Raw genomic sequence first — 26,072 nt, forward strand, 5'->3', positions numbered from 1 at the left:
TATAGTGAAATGATAACTATAGTCTAGCTAATTACTATATCATCTCTTCACATAGTTATTATTTTTAAAAAATATATTTTTATTGATTTCATAGAGGAAGGGAGAGGGAGAGATAGAAACATCAGTGGTGAGAGCAAATCATTGATCGGCTGCCTCCTGCACGCCCCCTACTGGGGATCAAGCCCGAAACCCAGGCATGTGCCCTTGACCAGAATTGGACCTGGAACCTTTCAGTCCGCAGGCCTACGCTCTATCCAAACCCACTAGGGCTAGATGTTATCTTTAGGGAGGAAAATATCAGGGGGGTGTAAACTGCCTGACCAGAGATATGAAAGATCAGGTTGAGCCAGTTTCCTGTGGCTCAACCCTGTACTAGTATATTTAAAGCTTGAATGGAAACAAATCCTATGGCATGGTCATGAAAACTCCCTCTTCTGGTAAGGGAAAAAAAACTGGAGAAAATGAAAGAGCCACCATAAGTAATTGTATCATATGCTGGTAAACCTTAAATTTCAAGGCTACTAATTTAATGTTGACCTTTTGATAAGCGTATAAGTCTAACCAGGAAATAAGCTTTTGCTTTGTGTTTAAAGGGGAAGATCAGTGGTGTTTCAAATGCTTGGCACAGCATTAGGTGGGCTTTGTTTTAATAACAGCTGGAGAAAAATGATTGACAGGGGGACGGGAAGTGCAGAATGAATCAATCTCACAAAGAATCAAGTTAAACTCATTTATTCGATGTCAGGCAGTTTTAATTGTCCTATGAAAAGCCGAGACCATTGCTGTTTGAGTGGTCTCAGATGCTCCAGTGTGCGAACTTACAGGGCCATTCATACCATCTGTCCCCCAGCAGCTCCATCGTTGAGTTGCAGTTTTCTGACACCACGAGGTTCCAGCATCTGGTCTTTCTGTCCCTTCCCTTTGCATGTGTATTAAGGCAATAAAACACATTCTTAAACATTGCAGATCTGACGTTTGCCATCCCGAGTGCTTTTTCTATCCTTCATTTATAGCATAATACTTAAATCTCTTTTTTAACTCTGAAAATTGGGACCCAGAGCTTTGCATATTGGTCAGTGAATGGGGTCTACTCTGGTAATTTGAGAACGAGATCAGGAAAGAAGTTTCAGCAAGACAGGTGATGGTAGTTTTCAAATTAAATGCACAAAATTGCCATTGGTGGAAATAAAGCAGCCTAAGCATTTGGTTTCTAAGTGTGTGTTAACAGATAGATGTATGACTCGACAAGTTAATTTGACTATGTCTCAGTTTCTGTGAAATGGAGGTAATAATAGTGCCTACCTCAAAGAATTGTGAGCATTAAGGACAACTGGTGTTCAGGGCTGCAAAAATTTAGCAATTAAAAGTATAGCATTGCCGAAACCGGTTTGGCTCGGTGGATAGAGCGTCGGCCTGCGGACTCGAGGGTCCCGGGTTCGATTCCGGTCGGGGGCATGTGCCTTGGTTGTGGGCACATCCCTGGTAGGGGGTGTGCAGGAGGCAGCTGATCGATGTTTCTCTCTCATCGATGTTTCTAACTCTATGTCCCTCTCTCTTCCTCTCTGTAAAAAATCAATAAAATATATATATAAAAAAAAGTATAGCATGCCCAAATAAATTTGAATTACAGATGAACAAATGCTTTTTTAGTTAAGTACGTCCAAATATTGCAATGGACACATGCACTGAAACTTAACTGAGTGGCTTCTATTTTATGTGGCAACCCTACCTGTGTAACATGCTTATTTGCTTTTTACAGTGCCTGGCACAAATAAATAAGAGCTATTTTTCATGACTTCATCAAGGATATTGTCAAAGTAGAAAGGCATCTCACAAATCTCATCCAGCAGACAAAACTGTCGCTGACATAAGATAAACTGTAAATGACAGCTGGCTGTTTACCTCTCTACCCACATCCGGATTGTCAGCTCCCGGAGGGTGAAAACCATGTTTTATTCCTGTTTTCCTATCCCTACCACCTAGTATCTTCAATGTGTTCTTCATGTGCCAATGGCAGGAGAAATGCTTACTAGAAAGAAATTCAGGCAAGAGGCTAAAAGGTTGGCTATGTCTTCAGCGCTGGCTAACTGGTCAACACAAATTTTCCCGTCCACTCAGTGAGAGGAGCTGGCACAGAAAGCACCAAAATTATATAGAATGGCGATGAGCATGAATTCTGAGGCCCGATATCTTGGTTTTGAATCTTGATTCCACTACTCATTAGCAGTGTGGCTTTGCCCATGTCATTCAACCTCTATGTCCCAGTTTCCTTAACTGTAAAATAGGGATGATGATATCTCTATTTGAAAGGGTAATGAGGATTAAATGAGTTAATATGTATAAAGTATTTACCGGTAGAACAGTGCATGGCACATGGTATGTAATATATAAACGGTAGCTTAAAGAAAATAGAAATGATGAGTTCTGGATCTTTGCTGACAGGTAGGGTCTCTCTCTAACACTCTTTAGCGAATTGGATAATCCAGTCATCCTTATCTACAGCCTCTCCATGAAAATAAACACTTTTCTCTTGTCAATGGCCAAGACAGACCTTTGTCAAAAGTCCTTACATATTTACAGATGTTTTCTTGACAAGAAACAATAATTATCTAGCAGAATGGCCTGGACAAGTTATAGGGGGCAAACTGAGTGACCTGTGGAGATGGGATGGGGGTGGGGGGGCGCACGGAGCGGGAGGCTGTGAACCTCTGAGGAAAAAGGGGCCCAGGTGTGCTCTGGGCCAGCATGCTCACCAGCCGGGGGTGCTGGCCCGGGGACTGGAATCAGCTGAAAGATTGTCCAGACATTCCCACTGGGCCATGTTACTGGCAATAGCCACCACACATCCAGTCTGCAGTGCTGACCTTCAGGGGGAGGACGGTGGGGAAACAGATAACGAAGCCCCCTCTCTGTAAGCACACACTTTCTTGCACTTGTTTTCGTTTTGAAGAACTGACTCAAACCCTGTAAGGAACTGCAAGGAAAGTAGCTGAGGGCTAAAGCAGTCAATCTCAAAGTGTGACACCAGGCTCATGATCTGCATTAGCATCACTTGGGGGCTTAGAAATTCACAAACTGGGGCCCTGCTCCTGACCTACCAAGTCAGAGTATGGAATGGCTGCCTGTGCTGGGGACAGAGGAAGTGCAATGTGCTGGGGGACGGGAGACTGGGACCCGGTGGTGGGTGCCTTATTAACCAGTTTGAATTTGGCCCTATATGCGTTAGGGGTTAAGTAGTCTCCCTCATACAGCTTTAATAGGTGAAATCCTATTAATAACTTCCGTGTGTCAGGCAGTTGAAGGTGTCAAGGTACGTTTGTGTTTGTCACTAGGCCTGGCACTTGGTGGGTGTTCAACAAATCCCGATTCCTGCCCTTTTCCTGTGCATTTACCCCTCTTTTCTCGTAACAAGCGGCTGCTTCTTACAGGCTCCTCATCAGCTTGTGTCTGCGTCTCTAGAAGTGGCTGATTTCTTTTCTCATTTCCCTGGCTATTAAGTCTGACAAAATTTCGTCCTCTTATCTATTATGGGCTCATTGATATGGTCTTTTCAACAACAGTTAAGATGTCTACTTCAATTTATTTGCTTTCTTTCTCCTGCTGAGTTTTTCTCTTTCCTTTGTGATATATGACCTTTCTGCATGTAACTTAACAAAGGATGTCTCTGGCCCATCCATTACTGCCCACAACATACAATCATAAGACAGCATAATAAATGGACAGTTTTCAGGAATAGCTTCATTTTTAAAAGGGCATCTCTTCTTTCTGAACGACCACAGGGATTCCAGTTGTGAGTGAATGTGCCGGGCAGATATTGCTCTTAATTCTGATGGATTAATAACAGGCGCCAAATTCATTCTAGGTCCCTGACATGCAGGGTGAGCATACAAATAATCTAAGTGTCTAAGTATTTAAGAGCTATAAATCAAGTGAACAACTGTTAAATGAAATGTGCTTTATCCTCCTACATTGATAAATGTACCTTCATAATGACAAAAAGTAAAACATGTTTAAAGTGCTGGTTTTCACGTGACAGAAAGTTGGTAAATATGACTAAATCTGGTTATTATTGCATATATCTGAGTGTTCTGTTGATTGGCGATTGATTTGGAGGTGAGGCAGATATTTAGCAATGACCTAAAAGATGAAAAAAAGAAAGTATACAAAAAAACAAAGGAAGTATAGCCCAGCTGGTGTGGCTCAGTGGTTGAGCATCTACCCATGAACCAAGAGGTCACTGGTTTGATTCTGGTCCACGCACATGCTCTGGTTGCAGGCTTGACCCCCAGTAGGGAGCATGCAGGAGGCAACCAGTTGATGTTTATCTCTCTCCCTCTCCCTTCTTCTCTTTCTACCATCAATAAAAACGTATTTTTTTTTAAAAAAAGGAAAGTATAACTGTATTCAAATATTATTTGAATAGTTTTTTATTAAAATAAATGCAAACAATAGAAAAAGTAAGATTATTTAATGTATGTATTTTAAAAAGTTGTTTTTCTTCTAAAACATTCAAAATTACCTACTAAAATTAAAAAACAAAAAGCAAATTATTAACAAAGTTCAACATTTTTATACTTTTTTTTTAAAGCAGACATTTAAAAAAAAATTTAAAGCCCTGGCCAGGTAGCTCAGTTGATCCTGATATGCCAAGGTTTCGGTTTTGATTCCCTGATCAGGGCATATACAAGCATCAACCAATGAATGCATAAATACATGGAGCAACAAGTTGATATTTCTCTCTCTCCCTTCCTCTCTGTAAAAATCAATCAATCCATAAAAAATTTTAGATTTTAAATTAAATACTATTAAATAGTTTAGTAAAAACTAAGCAATTTAAATTCTTGTGTTCAATGTCATCTTGTTTTCAGTTGGTATCAGGCTTCATGCCTGTTACAACAAATTCAGGAATATGCAAATTTTATTTAATATTGCAAGGAATTCCTCAGTAGTCTGGGCAATTGTGTTGAATATCACCCTAAAACATGAGAACCTCCAGAACCACAAATTAGAACATCAAGAAAAGCAAGAAAATGGGCCTTCAACCCCCTGGGAAATTATAGTCTGTCATCTAAGAAACTACTGTATTCATTTGTATCTCAGAAGAAGAATGGACAAGTTAATTCATTCTGTTTTTCTCTTACCTAAAGTGTTTGTGCCATTCACATCCCTCCCTTTTGTTTTGAGGACAAAGGGCAAGAGATGTGGAGAAGTGTTTCCCAGGGTCCTGTTAGTCACAGAGTGGATGCATCCTAGAGGCACAAGTACTAAGGCACAGGACAGGGCCCCCCTCACCTGGGTTTAAGGGCAGGCCTGAATATCCCACACCTGTCTGTGTCCTATGCCATTGGGGCGTGTGACAGAATACAGTAGACTGGGTGGCTTATAAACAACAAATGTACTTCTTACGGCTTTGGAATTTGGGAAATCCTACATCAAGGTGCCAGCAGATTCCGTGTCCTGGTTCTTGGACAGCCCTCTTTTCACTGTGTCCTCACAGTAGTAGAAGGGGTGAGAGAACTCCGTGGGGTCTCCTTAATGAGGAAACTAATCCCTGATTACCTAAACACCTCCCAAAGGCCCTTGGGGTCAGGTTTCAACACAGTCAGGATGGCAGAATATGCCACCCCAAACTATGCCTCTTTGGCATAAGGATTATTTTGGAGAACAGCAGACACAGAAGGAGCTCTGAAAACAGAGACTTCAGCCTTTTGTAGGGGGAATTTACATTTATAAAAAAAAAACACACTTCCATTTGTAAGGGGTTTCCCTCTCTGTACTGTAAGAGAAGGTTGATTCTAAATCTCAAGAGACACTTATCAATGGAGAAGGCACCCACGCATACTGCCCTTTCCACCACCACCACCATTTCTTTCTTTCTTTCTTTCTTTCTTTCTTTCTTTCTTTCTTTCTTTCTTTCTTTCTTTCTTTCTTTCTTCCTTCCTTCCTTCCTTCCTTCCTTCCTTTTTTTTTTTTTTAAATTTAGTTGAAGATGGTATTTAAACCTGAATCCTAAGCCACCTCTTTGAAAGTTACTGATATTCTCCTGGGTATCTCCCATGTATACATGAAGTATCCACACTATAAAAAACTTCCTTTTAATTTTCTCTTGTTAATCTGTCTTTTGTTGTAGGGGCCTCACCCAGAAACTTAGAACAAATACTTTTCCTCCCCTACAATATGAATTTTGGGGAGACTCATTTAGTCTATTACACTCTGGGTCTGGAATTTTATTTCTTACAAATATATTACCATAGATCCAGGTGATAAATGAAATCTTACCCTCTTAGAATTCTTTGGTAAAAGGTGAACCAGTGGGGGAAAATGATAGTATCAGTGATCACAATACTCTTTGAATTACACAATTTTAAAAATGTTACTCTTTCTCCTACAAGAATTTAATGAGCAAGGACATTTTTATAAATACACTATTCTTCCCATTACCTACTCATCCAATAAAATCAAATTAGGCACTATCATTTCTCTACCCTGGTTTTAATATACATTTTATGAGTCTTATATTTCATCCTACTGTGAGTCACTGATAAAGATTTAGGAGATTTCTGTATTACTAGTTATGGTCACAGGAGGAGCCGTTTCATTTTGGCAGCACTTGGATGTCCCTTGTTAAACAAAAACAAAAACACACCAATAGGTCCAAAATGGAGTCACTTGTGCTTAAGCCCACATCATCAAACCAAGACTTAATGCCTCACCTAATTTTTTTCAGACTCTCCCAGGAATGTAACCTTTAACTAGTCAATCTTTAAATGTTTATTTTTATTTATTTTTTATTGATTTCAGAGAGGAAGGGAGAGGTAGAGAGAGATAGAAACACCAATGATGAGAGATAATCATTGATCGGCTGCCTCATGCATGCCCCACACTGGGGATCGAGCCTGCATGTGCCCTTGACCTAAATCGAAACTGGGACCCTTCAGTCTGCAGGCTGACGCTCTATCCACTGAGCCAAACCAGCGAGGGCAACCAGCCAATCTTTAATTACCTGGTCAGCATTTGTGAGGTAATCCACCCAAGAGACCCCTTTGGTCCCTCACAGGAAGGTAACTTTGCCTAAAACAATCCATTCTTTGTTAGAAACTTCCTTTGCCCACCTCCTTTTGCCTATAAAAAATGTTCATTTATATAGGTCTTCAGATCATTGATATAGTTCTACATGCCAGACGGGATGCTGCCCAATCCATGAATCATTAAATAAAACCAATAAGATCTTTTCAATGTACTCAGTTGAGTTTTGTTTTTGAACGCCCTATCGCCTTGGTGTGAGATGGGGGGAGAGGCTACCTAGGCTGCACTAAGGTTCTCTACAGGAAGTACTTCCCGTCTCAGAGCCACGGGTGTTTTAGGCTGCAGAAGGAGAAACTAACGGATTAACTCATGCTTTCATATATGATTAGCACCTTGAGGAGGCCCACTCTCTGTGTGCAAACAGCCCTGACCTGGACAGTGCCGCTGCATTCTGTTGATGCCCCTCCGCTTCCCCTCTGCACAACGCCTCCATCTCCCCTGAGGCTGACCCTGCATGGCAGGGTGCTGAGGATTTGCTGTTTGGTAGTTGGGTATGTTGAGCTGAATATGAAAGGGGTGTATTCAGAGAGAAACATTTTATTGTCTACTCGTCCAATAAAATCCAATAGGCACTATCATTTCCTAATGGAAATGGAGGTGGGTGGGGAAGTGGGACTGGAAATTCCAACAGGAAGTTGGGATAGGCTTGGGGCTGTCCTTAGAGAGGCGACAGAGAAAGCACGAGAACAGATGCACGAACATATCATGCGAACCCAAACTAGTGCACATTTGCACATATAATTCATGTTTGAACTGAGTGCTGGGTGGCACAGGAAGACCTGGGAGGAGCTGGTGGGAGCCCACTGGCTTGCATGTGGGATGGATGCCATGTTTAGTAAAGAAACAGCCACTCCTCTTCAGAATGCTAGCACATGCTCAGATAACCTGAGGCATATTAAAATTGTGAAGGGGTTATTTGAGCAAACACCTGTTCCAATTGGGCAATTCCAAACCGGAAGCTGTTAGGAGCGGTCCACGACGGGAGGTGGGCTAAGACTTCTATAGAACAGATACAGAAGCAAAGCAAAGGACGTTATTTGATTGGTTATAGCTTCAACACCTGTCTTATTTGGAAAAGCCTAGTTGGCTGTTTGTGTTTGGCCGTCCTTAAGTTTTAATTTCATATCCCCGAGTCATTGGCAGGCTTAGGTTCTGGTTTGATGTAAGCTGCCAAGGCATTAGAACCACCTCAGTCTAACCGCCTCCTTATTTAATTAATTTAACAGGGATCAGATCCTCTGTATACAGTGGTCCCTCACATAGCAGTCAAGCGGGAAACTGGAGAATTGCTTGCAAAATACCCCCATCTTCCTCTCTCCTCTGAGCCTTCTGTTTCTGGTAAAATGTCATGCAAGGAAAGGATCAATTCCTTGTGTTGACTGGCTAAAGCGGTCCTGCTAGGAATCGTGGGGGAAAGTATAAGATTACTTACCAAGATATCTTCCTGGGAGCCCTCTGACATTATGGTCACCTAACCCTTCTGTAAATTGCCTTTGTTTAGTTCTCTCTCAGCCTATAGCACTTGCCCAATAGGCCAGGGCAAGCATGAAGTAAAAACAGGTGCAAAAACCACTTTCCAGCCTCTATTTGCTTTGAGGATTCAGATTTTAACTGACATTTAAAATATAATTTTAAATGATAGTAATAAGCTCTTTACCTACTAAAAATAACAAAATGTTATTAACTTTCTATACTTTTATGCTTCCAGTTCTTTTGAGCTTGAATTCTCTATATAAACACATGATTGGTTGTGTGTTTGTACAGAGAAACACGATTGCTTATACCCATGTTCAGTACTCTATAATTCCCAGATCTCCGGAGTTAGTTGTTCCAGAATAGCACTATCCACTATAGTTAGTGGCTATGGAGCACTTGAAATATGGCTGGTCTGACTTGAGATGTACTTTTAAAATATATATTTTTAATGATTTCAGAGAGGAAGGGAGAGGGAGAGATAGAAATATCAATGATGAGAGAGGATCATTGATTGGCTGCCTCCTGCATGCCCTCTACCGGGGATCCAACACGTGACCACAACCTAGACATGTGCCCTGAACAGTAATCAAACTGTGACTTTCTGATTCACAGGTCAACTCTCAACCACTGTGCCACTCTGGCCGGGCTAGAAATATGTTCTTCCTATTGTGGAAAATACTACTTAGAAGCCTGACTGTCTGCACTGACTTGCTTCTGAATCCTTTTGAGGAGCAGCTCTATTTGATCTAATCAAGTGACATCTGAGTCTAGTATCTCCTCGCCCTGGGTCACTTCTATGGATAGGAGTAATTTATGGGGAACAATTCATAAAAGGAGAAATCCTTTTATCTAATAAACAGCCAGGGGGAAAATGTTGGATCTCATTGATTGTAAAAATGCAAATAAAAATGAGACATTTTCCTCTGATAACATTTTAAAAATATTTTACATGATAATTCTCACACTCGGTAAAGGTTTGTTCGTTAGGCAGCCTCACACAGTGCTCTTGTGAGTGTGCGTTTCTGGAGGACAGTGTGGCAGTTTGTTTCAAGACCCAAACTTCAATTTTTAGGCAAGTATCATAAAAAAAATAGCCAGAAATGCTCTAGCTGGTTTGGCTCAGTGGCTAGAGTGTCAGCCTGTAGACTGAAGGCTTCCGGGTTGGATTCTGGTCAAGGGCACACGCCCAGGTTGCAGGCCCGATCCCCAGTAGGGGGCGTGCAGGAAGCAACTGATCAATGATTCTTTCTCATCATTGATGTTTCTATCTCTTTCCCCTCTCCCTTCCTCTCCGAAATCAATAAAAATATATTTTAAAAAATAGCCAGAAATGAAAACAAAACATGCATATAAGAATATTTATGAGGTCATCTATAATAGGAACAAGTGTCCAATTAGAAAGAGTATTGTGGAGTCATTATGAACTACTTCAAAGCCTGTACAGTACCTATGCAAGAAAGAATATGTTTGAAGAACATGTAATGACAAAGAAAAAATATAGTAAAACCTGCCAAAAGCATATCCTGATATAACACAAATTCAGACATAACACAATTGACCCCTATCCTCATCAACTTCCCTTCTCTAATAGGGTGCCCTAAAGTCCTGTTTTCTGAGGTGTGGGGAGTGTAGAGGGAGGACAGGCTGGGTGGGGAAACAACAGACATCTCTTCTTGGAAAGCAGGGAAGTGGAGAGTTCTGTCCCAGTGTTCTCTTAGCTTCGAAAGATTCCAGGAATTGCCATTGTTGTTCTGGAAGTCCTGCCAACCCCTGAACCCAGAATCATCCCCATTGAGATTTGGAGCAGGTAAAGGCCCCAGGTGTGCCCCAAGCCAGGATCTGGGTGGATTTGTATCTTGCAGAAATCCTGGCTGGCCACCTGTACAGGTCACCCTGATACCAGTCCAAAGTCTGTGCTTGATGCTTAGAAAGGCCAAAACTCGCCCGGCCAGTTTGGCTCTGTGGTTGAGCATCGACCTATGAACCAGGAGGTCATGGTTCGATTCCTGGTCAGGGCACATGCCCGGGTTGTAGCTCCATTCCTGGTGTGGGGCATGTAGGAGGCAGCCAATCAATGATTCTCTCTCATTATTGATGTTCCTATCTCTCTCTCTTTCTCTTTTTAAAAAAATATATTTTTATTGATTTCAGAGAGGAAGGGAGAGGGAGATTAAAAAAAAAGAAAGAAAAAGAAAAGAAAGGCCAAAACTCAAAACATCAGAGTTTGGAGTAAGAAAAGGTTTTCTGATCAAGAAGGTGCCAACCAAAAAGATGGGAGCCCTCCTAGTGAGGCCTCAAATTCATCGTAAGAAAGTACAGAGTTCAGGTTTCTTTTATGTCAAGAAAAGGGGATATGGGGGTGGGGCGGGAGGTGAGTGACCACAGCAGACATCTGGTGCTAGTTGATGTGAGTTTGGTCCTGGGGTTCCTGTAAATCTTTGACAAAGGATACATACTTCCCTTATCTCCTCAAGCTGCAAGCAGAATTCCTCTGACTAGCATGTCTATATGCAATACTAAGCAGAAGCTATTAGCCTGGAGGTCATGGGGACAAAGCAGGCTTGAACAAGGTGGAGTCAGAGACCCAGCAATTTCACTGTTATAACCCCACTTATTTCATTCAACTGTAATGTGACCTCAAATTCTGTGATTAATTTTTTTCTATTTTCTATTGAGCGAAAAAAGCAAGATAAAAACTTTATGTACATTTGTTTCTAAGCCAGCAAAACAAATAAGCAAATTTTAAATATATAGATATATATAAACAGAAGGAAAATATTAATTTATTAGTGGTTACTTCTGGTTAGTGGGCTATGGCAATTTTAATATTCTTTGTTATAGTTTTCTATGTTTTCCAATTTTTAAAAATATTGGACATGTATTCCTCTTAAAATCTGAAAAAATATGTAAAAGAATATTGAGAATAACTTTTTTTTTTAAAACTCACAAACCTATATGGAAATATATGGCTCTCAATAGAGAAATCCCTATCAGCCAGCTAGTTAAATTCATCTAGTCTTTTTTTAAAAAAATATATTTTATTGATTTTCCACAGAGAGGAAGGGAGAGGGATAGAGAGCTAGAAACATCGATGAGAGAGAAACATTGACCAGCTGCCTCCTGCACACCCCCCACCAGGGATGCGCCCGCAACCAACATACATGCCCCTGACCGGAATCAAACCCGGGACCCCTCAGTCCGCAGACAGACGCTCCATCCACTGAGCCAAACCGGTTTCAGCCATCTAGTCTTATTTTAATACAGAGTGCTTCTTCCTTAGAATGACATCCTAAAGCCATATTGGTTAAGATGTACGCTGCATCTGCTTTAGATATTGCTGAGTTGAATCTTTAACAACCATGGTCATAGATTTAGAAAAGATTTCACAAACCCTAACAATGCAGTCCCTGTTTCTGGCTCAATGTAACATTTCATTACAGGTACCATTGTGTGTTATGCTATAACACTCCTTTTGGTTTATAAGGTATTTAATCCAATTTTCCTGGCCACTTAAAATTTTACTCATCTCTAATAGCATAAGGAACCCTCCTGCTTTAAGCCCAACATAAAGTGAAAGATCTGGGAAAACAAAGGCACCTGGAAATAAGACTCAAAATCAGACTGGCACGAAAAATACACATACTTTCCCACTTTTCCGATTTCATTATTTCCAAGCAAAGGATCACTCAGGGTTGTGGATAAGAAAAGGGCCACATATGAAAACTGCCAAGCTCAGGGGAAGCCTGCATGGTGGGCCCGACAAACTCAGTAACCACATAGGATGGTCTGGAATGAAAACTTGGACATGTATTATGAGTCATGGTCGTTCGTCACATCCTAGGCCTGTAGCTTTCTTAACAAAGGTCAATCTTGACCTTAAGGAAGCCTATCCGTTGTCTTTTTGCATCTGAGGTAACATGCCCTTGGAATGTCAGTCCTTCCTTCGTCTGGACCCCTCACCATATCACACCACACCAGAGCAGGAGACCACAGAACCCCTTGTTATCTTGTGCCCCCCATACCATCTCTACGTGCTGTAAGTGTTAATTGTTAACTATGCTGTACCCATGAATGTAAAAGAAGTACGTGCCTCTCCATTTTAATTTTTTATCCAATCCCAAAGATTTCCCCCTCTTTGCTTTCTCCCTCCTCCCTAATCTATCACCAATGGATTTAATGTAACCCTCCCCCCCTCCCCTTACTCTCCTCCTTTGGTTATAGTACATAAAATAAGCTGTAAAACTGCCATTCTCTGGTGCATTTTCTCAATCCCTTCAGATTTTGCTTCCCACCAATAGTTATCAGTTTGGCTCAAATAAACTCGTAAAAATTCTCTACAGCTTTGGACGTTTCTTCTGTGAGGTGGAAGTGGGATTTCATTTACACTAGAATTTAATGACTCCCATTAGGTCCCGAATCCACCTTCTGCCCAGGAGTGGAGGAGGACCTTAAAAAGATCCCTTAAAGGGAGTGAGCCCACCCAGTTCTGGCTTTTCTGTGAGGCAAACTGCCCAACCCCAAGCTCTTCTTCCCCCTCAGCCTTCCTAACTCGTGGTGCCGCAGGGACACTAACTGAGGAAACTGATGCTTTGCCAAGTGATATCTCATTATTTTTTCTAAAGCTCAGTTTTTCATTTTTTCTTCATTTTTCCTGAAAGCTTTTTTGTGTGTGCCATCTGGACTCAAGAGAATTGGTTTCACAGTTGTCATAGGATGGATGAATTGAGGCAAAACTACAAATTCTGCTCAAGAACCTGTGAATAAAAGAAGGCGGGCTCTGGAGGAGGGGAGGGCGATTTTGAGGCCCTCGGGGCTGGAAAAAGTTGGCTTTCCACACACGTGCTTTGTGGGAGTCAGGGAAGGAAGGCCACAGAATGCCCTGATTTATGAATCTAAATGATTTTATCTAGCTATTTGTGAATAAATAATGGTACAAAATTCAAAAAATACAAACCAGTAGGCAATGAAAAGTGGGTCTTACTAGGGTGCCCTGGCCAGCCGATTCCCCTCCTCAATGGCAAGCACTGCTATCCATTTCTTTTTTTTTTTTTAATATATTTTATTGATTTTTTACAGAGAGGAAGAGAGAGGGATAGAGAGTTAGAAACATCCATGAGAGAGAAACATGGATCAGCTGCCTCTTGCACACCCCTACTGGGGATGTGCCCGCAACCAAGGTATATGCCCTTGACCGGAATCGAACCTGGGCCCCTTGAGTCCGCAGGCCGACGCTCTATCCACTGAGCCAAACCGGTTTCGGCTGCTATCCATTTCTTATGGATCCCTTTGGAAATATTATTTTTATGTCTAGGTTGTTTGTTTTTAACTACAGGGAATACCATACTGTATATACTGTTCCTGCCTTACTTCCTGTCACTTAAGAATTTATCTTGGGGATTTTTCTTTGTAGTACATATATATTATGCTCTTTTTTCTTTCTTTCTTAGCCTCACTTGAGGATATGTTTGACTTTAGACAGAGTCAGGGAGAGAGAGAGAAACATCAATGTGAAGAACATCAATGTGAGAATCCATTGCTTCCCCTTCCCACCCCAACCTGGAATCAAACAGAAACCAAGGTATGTGCCCTGACCGGGACTCAAACCCCAAACCTTTTGGTGTGCGGGAGGATGCTCCAACTGAGCCACCCAGTGGGTAGGGCATGGTCTTTTGCTCTTTTTAATGATTTATAATATTTCATGATTTTTTTCTAACTGGGCCTCTACCTTTGACTAATTTGGTGGTTTCCAACCCTTGACTGTTAGTAAAACAGTGCTGTGACAAACCCTTAGATATATAATCTTTTGATTTCTGTAGTATGTCTGTAGGGTAAATTCCTAAAATTAGAAATGTTAGGTCTAATGTATTGTTAACGTTGATAGAAGTCAAATTCTTTCCATCATCCCATCAGCCTGGAGGAGAAGGCCTGCTTTCTCACATACGACAATTGTTGCATCTGAAAATAGTCACAGTTCCTGCACTTTACATTTGTTTCCTTACTTGGACAAAGCTTAAAATCCGAGAGAATTTATTTGGGAGACTCTTAGAGGAAATAAAGGAACTATTCGCAAAGAAGCTTATTGTGGTTCATTAGCTTTATAAGGCTTCAAATACAGTCAGCACAAACGACTGTTTATTTTTAAACAGTGAGAGCTGATGGCTTCCTATGGCCAGCAGGGGGCAGCACATCCCCACAGAGAGTCAGATTGCAACTCATGCTCCAGCCCTGGGACTTAGAACCTAGAGTTCAGTCAGAAACGCTAATTCACTTCGCCTTCACTGCCATCTCAAGATTGGAGTTGGCTGGAATTTTTGAATGCAGAACAAAGCTTAGCTAAAAAAGCAGAGTAAATTAAAATATTAAATGCCAGCCAAATCTAGGATGGCATAGAATAAGGGGAAAGAGTATTATGAATACAAATAAGAATAGCACCATATTGTAGAATAGAATTTAAATAAAATATTTGATTATCCCAACCACCATTCCTGCTGTAAAGCACAAAAGGAATATCTATTATTGGATTAATATTCTATTTCATATCCATTTTGCTATTTAAGCTATTGTAGTAGCATGAGCTCTTGTTGGCAAAGGGCAAAGCAAACAAACAACTGGAAAACTGACAGAAGAGGAGAATGAACAGAAAGAAGGAATTATAAAAAAGAACTTCAAGGGAAAGTTTTAGGCAGCTTTCCTGAGTTTCTTGACACATAGGACATAGAATGGGGTGGATTTCATTACCAGGGCTAAGCCTTCAGGGTACAGAATTACCAAACCCTGTACAACAGTCCTTTTGGATGAGGGGGTAGGGGTGGGGTGGGGAGGGGTGTGTGTGTGTGTGTGTGTGTGTGTGTGTGTGTGTGTGGCGGGGGGGAGGGGAGGGAGGCGGACTGCTAGGCAGAAGTGAAGGACTTGCTTTGTAAATTATGCAGTCTCATTTGCTGGCGGTGAAGAGGTGGCTCACAAAGCATTGAACCCAAGGGTCTTACCAATTTTGGGTACTCTTTTGTGCTTGATATTTCTTTCATGAATCATACAGCTGGTTCCTGGGACCTTAAGTCGCTGGGGCAAATACCACCTAGTGTGAGGCAGGCACTGTTCTAACACTTTCTGTACAATAATCCTAATGGTTCTATTATCTCCATTTTGCAGATGAAAAAACTGAGGCCTTTTGCCTCAAGTAAAAGTACACAACCAGGATTTGGACCCCCGGCAGCCTGTCTCTAGGGTCTGTATTCTTTACCACTCCATTAGTCCATCTCCTTAAACTAATAAGGAGGAAGGAGGAGGAGGCAGACAGAGGAGGAGAGGGGGTGGAAGAGGAGGAATAGAACAAAAAGATGTAGGGCAACATGAATGAATCCATCTTATAAGCAGCTCCCGAAGAACCTACCATGGGCTCTGCCTTGGAACTCGGCACTCCTGAGCCACAGTCCCTTCATGCCCTGGAAGAGGAGTAGAGAAGCTGAACACAAACAGGTTATTGCTATACAGTGTGATCACACGCACCACAGACATTCCCGCTTCCCAAGCACATACTAACGTGGAAAGTTACTGAGTGAAAGCGGCTGACCATTAGGGCACAGGCCGATTCAGTCACAGACCAACTACTGGGGATTAATTACATTGCCACTCTGTGTATATATATGTGTATTTTTTTACAGGGCTGTTCTGCAAAAGTGAAATTTAAACAAATTTACAATATTAGGTTCGGTCTCGGTTGTTTGCTTTCAAGATTGCAAAACCCTAGGGCAAACCTAAAATAAAAGGATTATGTCCGGCAGTGAAAAATTACACCAACAATATTCTACCAGTAAAATGATTTCTACTTTTGATGTGTGCTCGGGAATTTTCACAATTTGAAATATTTGTTGCAGTTCATTAAATTGCCTAATGGCAGCGATGGCAAAGTAAATGCCTCCTTCAGAAAGCTTTTGGTCTTTAAAGGAAAGACGGACAAGTGCATTGCAAAGGAGACCAAAGGAGTGTGTCGCCAGGAGTTCCAGAGGAGCAGCGAATTCCGGTGGGAGCACCTGAGAGGTTGCTGCTCTTCGGGTGGCACCTGGGAGCACAGCCGCGTGGGGACCGGGCTACCCCTGCGAGCGGGTCGTGGCCTCCTCGCCCCCGGCCGCGGGTCGCAGCGGGGAGGCGCGCCGGGGACCAGAGCCCAGCGGCCTGCGGCGCCTCGGCAGCGGGCCGCGCCCGGCGGGCGGTTCCCCCGCGCTCAGGAAGATGCGGACCCCGGAGGTCCCATCGCGCTCGCGGGGCTGGCCAAAGCGAGGAGCCCCAAAACAAAGCCAGCGAGTCCGGCAAGCGGCGGGCGCTGAGCGCGCGGGGCCGAGCACACAAATTCCTCTGCGCCCGGGCGCTGCCGGCCAGCCCCGCGGATCAGCCCCGGGAGGGCGCGCGCGTGGCGGCGCCCCGTTCCCGTCGCCAGGCTCGGGGTACCCACAAAGCCCGCACCGTCCCCCTTCCTCGGTGGCGAGGATCTGAGAAAACCCAAGCCAAGGGAGCTCCCCTCCGCCCGCGCCACAGTCCGAGCGAGAACTGGCGGCTGCCCACCGCGCGGGAGGCGCAGACTTTTCTTTTGGGGAGAAGATGGCTGGTCAGGGAGACAAAGGAAACTTGGGCCGGGCCCGGAGAGCGGCGCGCGTGGTGAGCGAGTTCGCGCCGGGTCCTGTGTGGGAGCCGCCAGGCGCCGGTGCCAGCCTGCACGCCGCGCCCTCGGGGAGGCACAAGGCACCCTTCCCGGAGCAGGCGGCGCCCGGTCGCCCACCGGCCGGGGCCCGGCCATCCGCGGGTGTCCGGGCGGGCGACGGCCCGGACGGCTGCCGAGGGCTGGGGCGCAGGGGAGCCCGGCGGGGTGGGGCGGGGCGGGGCGGGCGGGGAGGCGGCCGGGCGCGCGCGCGGGAGGCGGTGGCGGTGGCGGTGGCGGCGGAGAAGGGGAGGAGGGGAGGAGGGGAGCGCGGGTGGGCGGGCGGCGCCACGTCACGGCTATTGTAGCTGTCCTGGTATATAAGGTCCCGCTTGCGGGCCGTGCACCCCACTTTGCCTGCGCCCGCCCGGACCCTGCGGTTCCCCACCTACTCGGTATCCAGTGAGACTCGCGGCGCACCGACGGAGCGGACATGGGCAGAGCCATGGTAGCCAGGCTCGGACTGGGGCTGCTGCTTCTGGCGCTGCTCCTGCCCACGCAGGTGAGTTCCTGGGGCGCGGGGGCTGCGCCCGCGGGGGTGGAGATGCCCCCAGGGGCTGGCCTATAGCCCTCCCTGGGGCCGCCGACTGCGACTCGGAGCGGGAATCTAACATAAATCTGACCCGGGGAGGGCAATGTGGAGCCCTCTTCTCAGTTCCTTGCGGGCTGTCGCGTCCCCGAGAACAATGCGGGTCCGCGCGTGGGCTGGGAAGACCCTGCCCCACCCAGGTGTCTCGTCGCTCCTTGCTCTAGGCAGCCCGTGCCCACCACCCGCTTTCCCCCAGGGGTCCGAGGCACTGGCGGGGGAGAGAATGCGCTCCCCTCCCCCTGAGCGCCCGGAGACCTCAGCCTCTTTCGGGAGGTGGTCCCCGGGTCCCCTGAGCGCCCCGCTTCCTTCGAGGAGTGTTCGCGCCCCTAGCGCACCACACAAAGAGAGGGGACGATCCCTTTCGGAGGGCGCCGCTCTCGACCGTTTTCCATTCGGCTGGTTTGGGGATCCCGAGGAAACCCCGACTATCTGGCGCTATTGACCTATCCCCGTCCCGCGTGGATCGGGGCTGAAGCCTGGGCGGGGACCCTCTCCTGACCCTGCCTTCTCCCAGGGGCGACCTTACATGTCCATCTCTTCTCACCTCGAAGCCCCGCGTTAGCGTAGATTGGCTAGCTCTGGGCAGGCGGCGGGTTTGTCCCAAGTCCCCACCGGGCTTTGTTCCCCCCAAATCCTCTACCCCGGGATCGGACCTCGCTCCATGCGCAGTTACTAGGAATTACGCTGCCCTGGGGAGGGGGGAGGTGCGCGACGGCCTCGAGGCCAGCGGGGGGCCGAGCCTGGGACACCCGAGTGGGAGGTGTGGGGCTGGGGGAGGGCGGCACGAAGGCGCATTTCTCTCCAGCAGGTCGGGCTTGGAGGGCAGGGCTGGCTCTCCACCGCCTTCAGTCGGGGCTTTGTGAGGAGCGTCTCCTGAGCTTATCCGAAAACTTGGGTGCTCCGGGTCCTGGGTCCCCAGACAGCCAGTTTCGCGGCTCACCGGGCAGCGCAGCCTGCGCGGGGAGCGCTCCTCGCCCTGCCCTCCGAGGCGGGTAACTGTACCCTATTGTTGTCTTACGGGTCGGCTGCGCTCCCGAGGCTTTCACGGTTCCTCGGTGGGGGAGGGGCGCGGCTGCAAGAAACCACTGGTCTCTTCCAACCCCTTGTCCTTTCCAAAGAGACCCCCCTCCCAATTTTACAAAGAAGGTTCTAGATGAGAACATCAATCTAGTTTGGTAGGAAATTTTTTGTTTAATGTCAACATTACAATTTGTTCTGTGGGTTTTTGTTTTTTGGGGGTGTTTTTTTATTTTTATTTTTTTTGGTGCTGCAGAGGGTCCTTACTTAGATTCTCCCATTGATATACTGGGCTCTATTTAAAAAGTCACCTGCTGCACCAAAATACTTTGTGTGAATGGATCCCAAGCCAGGTCTTGCCCCCAAACAGAGCGCCCTGTTTCTAAGTAATTTTCCATATTATTAATGCTTTTCTCTTAGTGGGGGTGCTTTTCCTGGTAGGGCAAGCTGAATCTTGCACACAGTAGGTGCCCAATAAATATATTTGACTTGATCAGGATTTTTTTTTAATTAGTCTATTTTGTATAGGATTTGTACATCACTTGGGTCAATATTTGCTTAATGACCTTATGGGTTTTACAACAAAAGGAGCTGGTGCTGATGTAGACCGGTTTTATTTTTGGGTTAACAGGCAGCCGTGTACATGTGGACCAGACCTGCTTGGTGCCACATCCTCCATCCTGCCTGTAATTAGAAGCCCTTGTAAAACCCTCCCTTGCAGTGAGAGCTGAAATCTCCCATCTGCCTTTGTTCCGGGACAAAGGAGAGATTATCACGTGCCCCACTGGACTGTGCATTTTGTGACTTGAAAAATCAGTGTGGTGAATGATGCCACTTAGGCGCTGGGACGCTGGGGAACCTTCGTTCTTGGCCCCAGCACTGGGCTTAGTGACCAGGCAGGGGGCTGCTGCTGAAAACTTCGCACCAAAACCTCTTGGTGTTTTTTGGGTGAAATCATTTTGCCTTAAGGAAAGGGCTCATTATAGATTTACATTTAAAACCAATATCGTGGCCATTTTAACATATAATTTTAAGATTTCTGCCCTGGCTAGTGTGGCTCGGTTGGTTGGTACACCAGAAGGTTATGGGTTCGATCCCCAGTTGGGGGCACATAGGAGGCAACCAATGTTTCCCTTCCTCTCTCCAATTACCAAAAAATAAAAAAGATTTCAAGGGAGCAGATACTCTATATCCATTGAAGTTAAAACCAAGGGGGTATTAAAGAGGAATGTTTTTTAGCCAATCCAGTATAGACAGTGAGTGACTCAATTCTAGCACCATAAGTCTCAACACTATAATATAAATCCAAATTATTTGTGCACTTTAAAGTTTCCCCCTTTCTGGGGAAAAAAAGGAAACCTCTTTTGCAATGCCAGTAAATCATTATAGTCGCAGAAACATCTGTATTAATTGACAAAGAATTAAAAATAAAAGACTCATGGGAGTTAGAGTTATTGAAGAACATTTTTGTTTGATGTTTGGTTGTTGCAGTCATTTGGCATCTCTAGGTAGTTTGTTTTGAAACTAGAGAGAATGATCTTGGTGGTGCTAAGGAAGAATTCAGAATTAAATGATGTGGCTAAGGGAATAATGGGCAAAGAGCAACCTAAGACATCTATCTTAATTGTATATTAAGTGTATGTGGAGGCAACTCACACCAGTGGGAATTTATCAGTGTAACTTTTTATATTTTTTAGATTTATTCAAATCATACATCTTCTGTAACGCCTGCAAGTAACCCCTCCCACAATACTTCGACTACCCAGAGTCCAGCAAATGTCACGACCAGGGCAACCGGTGGTGCTCTGCAGTCAACAGCCAGCGTCTGCGTGATCTCGTTGGCTCTTCTACATCTCTACTGTTAAAAGACTCGGGCCAAGAAACGTCTGTACTCCTCCATCTTCTAAACCCAATCCAAATGGCATCTAGATATCCAGTGTGACAAGGAAGAAACAGGTCTTCATTGAATCTGCTAATTCGCACCTAATTTTATTGACACAGAAAATGTTGAGGATCTCAAATTTGATTGGCTTGAAGAGCATGTGCAGGGTTTGACTAGATAATGAATGCCAAGATTAAATCTGCTGGACTTTCACGTGCAAGATGAAGAGACACATCCAAAATTAGTTCAGAGGTGATTTCCTTAAATGTGGCTTAAGAAGTATGGACACATACAATTCTACCTTGAAAATCAGTAGATTTTATCTAGAGATAAAGGATGGCATTTGGAACAGAGTCAGTTTTCATTTGGTTCATTAAAGTTATATGGCCATAAAACAGTTAGGTAATGCAAAAAGATATGGCTCTATTTATGTGTATACTAGAAGGAACGTCCAAGTGTTTCTGTAAATCCCCAATGTATTGTTTCACAGTACTAATTTAATGCCCATATAACTCAAAATAAAATTTTACATTGTTAAGCTATCACTGTTCTCTTGAGAGCTGGACTCTTTCCTCTGAGCCTCTGGATTTGACATAGCATTTGACTTTTTGTGTGGTAATTTATATGTGCCAGGATAAGGATGGATTGGGACCTACTCCAAATCCAAGCATAATGGGTAAATTTTGCTGGTATTCAATAACAGCACCAACTTAATTTAGCTAATCTAATTCTGAAGAGTAGAAGTACACTGACCTCAACTAATTTCAAAGTGCTTTTTATTTCTGCATATGTTGAATCCATTTTTACAATTTAAAAAATGATTGGTTTTGAAGGTAAAATTGACAAACCTTGAAATTGAAAAGGCGAATATATGAAGGAGCCAAAACTGTAAATTAGGTGTTTGGGAAGTGAAGACTGGAAGCTTACATTAAATTCAGAAAAACTTTTATACTCTTCCTGTACATACTTTTTTTTTAAAAAAAACTATGAATCGGAATAGCCACATTGGGAACACTTTCTGTTGTTGGTCAATATTTTTAGATAGTTAGAACCTGATCCAAAGCCTCTAATGTGTAGGCTTACTTTTGGAAAGTAAATCTTTTCACAATTGCCTCAATGCTCAGAACCTTTTTAAAAATAGACACGCCCTCAAGTCTTTTGTTCGCATGGTCACACACTGATGCTTGGATGTTCCAGTGTTTAATATGGCAACAGTAGGCTTGATAACCAAAGTCCTTATTTTCCATCTTTAGAAACTTAACCAGGAACACCGGAACCAGCAGATCTTAAGCTCCTGTGTGTGTGTGAATGAACATTCCCTTTTGTTTCATACCTGAATGCTGTGCATCTACTTTGGATTGTATATTGTGTTTGTGTATTTATGCTTTGATTCATAGTGACTTCTCATTTTATGAAATTGATTTGCATTGAGCACAAACTGTAAATAAAAAAATGGCTGAAAGAGCAACTCATTGTAGTTTTTTTTATTGAAATCTCATAGGACATGGTACTAGGAGACTCCCTAACAGATATGTATTCCAGACATCCCCTTCCTTAACCTCCATTGTGTAGTAGCAGCCCAGTTTCACTCCAGTCAGTACAGCTACTCCCCTTTTGTTGATTCAGAGGCTTGAGCTCCAAGTGGTTGGGGGCAGTCTCTACTTCAGTTTAATGGGATTATTGCTGTGTCTCCTGGTAGAAGCTTTCCTCCCTTTGGAACTGAGATCTCTAGACCAGCAGAATATAAGGTCTCAGGGATAGAAAGTAAAATGTTTGCTAGTGGATCACTTATTGGGGGTAATGGTGCCACTACCATCTTTATTCCTTGATTTCTGGACCTGGATTCCTTGAATCCTGGCTAAGGGAGAAACCACCATATTTAGAGCACATGTAGTCTCTTGGAGGTCAGTGCTTTATCCCTTCAGGGTATTGCCATCTTGCTGGATCTCAAAAGGCCACTGTTCTATCAAGCTAGGTGCCTCAGGCTGGTGGGGAGCACGGGACCAGTGAATTCCATGGCACCGGCCCACTGCCACATACCATCCTTGATCAGAATATTGTGTGGGTCACCGAGATGGTGGGTAAGGTATTTACGTTCATGGATGGTTATTTGGCAGAAGCACTGCATGCAGGGAAGGCAAATCCATATCCAGAATAAGTGACTATTCTAATAAGAAAAAATGTTGCCCCTTCCATGGTGTATGTGGTCCAATGTAATCAACATTCACTGGCGGATGACCCCATGGTATGGTGTTATATAGAGAACTCAGTGTTGGTCCCTGACGCAACAGATTGGGTGCTTAGCAGTGGCTATGGCCAGGTCAGCCCTAGTACAAGTCCATGTTGCTGGGCCCCTGCGTAACCTCCATCCCCGCCACCCCTGCCATTTATTTGTGAGCCTATTGGGTGATGGCGGTGATGGCCAGGGAAAGGTGACTGGTATCTGCAGAATGGGCTATCTTACCCACTTGATTATTTAAACCCTCCACCAAGGTCACCTTTTGGTGAACATTCATATGGGAGACACAAATACGATCACATTCTTTTCCTGTTTAAAAGAAGTTTATCCATATACTTTTTCCCCAGCCTCCTCATCACCAATTTTCCAATTACACTTCTTCCAAGTTTATCCAGCCAAACTTGGCCACAGCCTACGAATTGGACAGACTCATACCTCTGGCCACTTTTCCTTCCAAGAAAATGAACAACCAGGTTTACTGCTTGTAGTTCTGCTCACGGGGAGTATTTTCCTTCACTACTGTCCTCCAGGGATGTCCCAGAAGGGAGTTGTAGAGCTGTGGCTGTCTGCATTGGGGTGATACCTGCATTCTGTACAGAACCTTAAAAACAAACAAACATATATATATATATATATATACATATATATATATATATATATATATATATATATATATATATACATATTTGATTTCAGAGAGGAAGGCAGAGGGAGAGAGAGATAGAAACATCCATGATGGGAGAGAATCATTGATCAGCTGCCTCCTGCAAGTCCCCCACTGGGGATTGAGCCCACAATCCGTGCATGTGCCCCTGACCGGAATCAAACCTGGGACCTTTCAGTTTGCAGGCTGACACTCTATCCACTGAGCCAAACTGGCTAGGGCTGTAAAAAACCTTTTGTAAACCAGACCCAAGTTATCTTTTCTCATCAACTGATCATAGGGAATTGCCCATGAGGCCATAGGTGCAGGCTGGGAAAGAGAAGGTAATATGACAGGAATAGTAATATGATAGGAACCGTGGTCATTTAGGTTACTTCCTCGTGTAACTTACTTGTATCTTCAGGGCCCAGTATCATAAATGCCACTTTCATTTGACAATGGAGTGCTGCTGTGTACACCCAGCTTTATGGATTGGTGGGTTAGACCACACCCAGTTCATGTTGGGTATTCAGGGTGCAAGGTGGTCTGTGGTTAAGCATTTAGTCTTTACTAAAACTCAGTGACAAGCCAAAGCCTGATTCTCAAAGAAGAGCTGCTGTCTACTGTGGCTGGCAGGGCTTTGCTCTGAAATTCTAAAACGGACCATCACAGCAACCATTGATCTACTATAAATTTATAGAGAAGCAATAAAACAATTTGGTATATCTTTTAAAAAATAATCATCAATGCTCATGGAGGAAGAAACAGAATTACTTTTTCAACTATTTTTTTTGAACATGATTTTAAACAAACCAGGGCTGTTTTATTTATCAGAAAAATGCTTAAAATTCTATTTTGGGCTTATACTTTAAATATTCACACCTAAACACTAGACATATAATTTATGGCTAAATTCAGTAATGAGTAGCCACTGTATGAGTGTCCCTTGAACTAAGTTTAGCTTTAGTAGATAAAAGCAAACAGTTTATAGATGAGCAGATAGTTGAAGCACTAAGCCATAAAGTTAAGATGAGAAAAATCTGTTTAGAACTAAACATATTCTAAACCCACATACCCAATGCCACCACTGTCCTTAAAATAGAACTCAAATATTTAGGTATCTACTGGTAAAAAGTATGAGTTTTTCATTTCACACAGACCTCATTTGGGGTTGGCTTGATTATTTTTGCATTCCTTCCTTAGTATAAAGAGAGTATTTTTTTTCTAATTTTGGAAGGATGGCACTTTTTGAAACAAGCAAATCACAGTTTGCTTCTCAGTTTCTCTTCAAATTACACCTAAATGTAAAAAAACCCCCAACCCCATGCATTTATAAGAAATAGGAAGTTTCCATATTTATGATTTTGCTAAGAATTATCTCTGTGAGCCCAAAGGGTCTGACTTAGTTTAACTGTCATGCTTCTCAGCAACTGGCAGGTGCTAAGGTTCGGGGAAACCTCACATGTCTAAAGCTGAACTCATTACCTTCCCTCCACATTACCTGCTTCTCTATTCCGAGCACCGACTTGCCAGGTCTCTCATTACAAACCTGGGAGCAGCCTTCCACTTCTCTCCCCGTCTCCAATCAGCCGCAAAATCCTGTCAATTGTAAGTCAGAATTGTCTAGGCGTCCGGCTTCTCTTCCCCTCCCCAGGCTTTCCACGGACTCACTTCAACTGTCCAAGCTCTGCTTCCCAGCCCTTAGTCTCCCCACCCTGAGGTTATATTCTAAAATGTAGATCTGATTATTTGTTCCTCACTTTATTTTAATTTACTTTTTCTTTGTTAATCCTCACCCGAGGATATTTTTCCATTGACTTTTTTAGAGAGAGTGGAAGCGAGGGGGGAGAGACAGAGAGAGAAACATCCCATGTGAGAGAGGCACATTGATTGGTTGCCGCCCACAGGACCACTGGTCGGGGCTGCGGATGGAGCCTGCAATTGAGGTATGTGTCCTTGACCGGAATTGAACCCTTTAGTCCTTGGGGAGACACTCTATCCATTGAGCCATACCGGCTAGGGCTGTTCCTTACTTTAAAAGTTTGGCTGGTGCCCTGGCCAGTGTGGCTTAGTTGGTTGAACGTGGTCCTGTGCACCAAAAGGTCACTGGTTTATTCCCTGTAGGGGCGCATGCCCAGGTTGTGGGTTGAGGTGTGTTCAGTGAGGGGGGAAGGGAAGGAGCAGCCCATTGATGTTTTTCTCTCTCTTTCTCCCTCTCCCTTTCTCTCTCTAAAAATCAACCAAAAACATATTTAAAAATCTGTTTAAAAAAGTTTAGCTGGCTACCTTTTGCCTATGGAAAGTAAAATAGAAACCCCCATTCACGCCCTGTAAGGCTCTTCACAGTCTGGCTCCAAACCAACTTTTTAGCCCCATTTTCAGCCAGACTGGCTTGTTCATCGTTCTCTGAATCCACAATATCTTGTCATGCCTCCATGGCTTTGAGTG

General features: G+C 44.0%; 1 protein-coding gene across 1 annotated transcript; it reads left to right on the forward strand.

The window, feature by feature from the left end:
- The first annotated feature begins 17,540 nt into the window (after nucleotides 1-17,540).
- Nucleotides 17,541-22,210, forward strand: CD24 (CD24 molecule). Its single transcript, XM_079779814.1, has 2 exons — nucleotides 17,541-17,756; nucleotides 20,558-22,210. Exons 1-2 carry the CDS (start codon nucleotides 17,688-17,690, stop codon nucleotides 20,723-20,725), a joined length of 237 nt encoding a protein of 78 aa, XP_079635940.1. The 5' UTR covers nucleotides 17,541-17,687; the 3' UTR covers nucleotides 20,726-22,210.
- The last annotated feature ends 3,862 nt before the right edge of the window (nucleotides 22,211-26,072 follow it).

This window comes from Cnephaeus nilssonii, assembly GCF_951640355.1.
Source record: "Cnephaeus nilssonii genome assembly, chromosome: 9".
Lineage (NCBI taxonomy): Eukaryota > Metazoa > Chordata > Mammalia > Chiroptera > Vespertilionidae > Cnephaeus > Cnephaeus nilssonii.

What these genes read in the sequence shown, in the direction of transcription:
- CD24 (XM_079779814.1), top strand. Translation starts at nt 17,688, where the DNA reads ATGGGCAGAGCCATGGTAGCCAGGCTCGGACTGGGGCTGCTGCTTCTG. An exon ending in CGCTGCTCCTGCCCACGCAG is followed by an intron (nt 17,757 to 20,557) that starts GTGAGTTCCTGG and finishes TATATTTTTTAG; the next exon opens with ATTTATTCAAATCATACATC.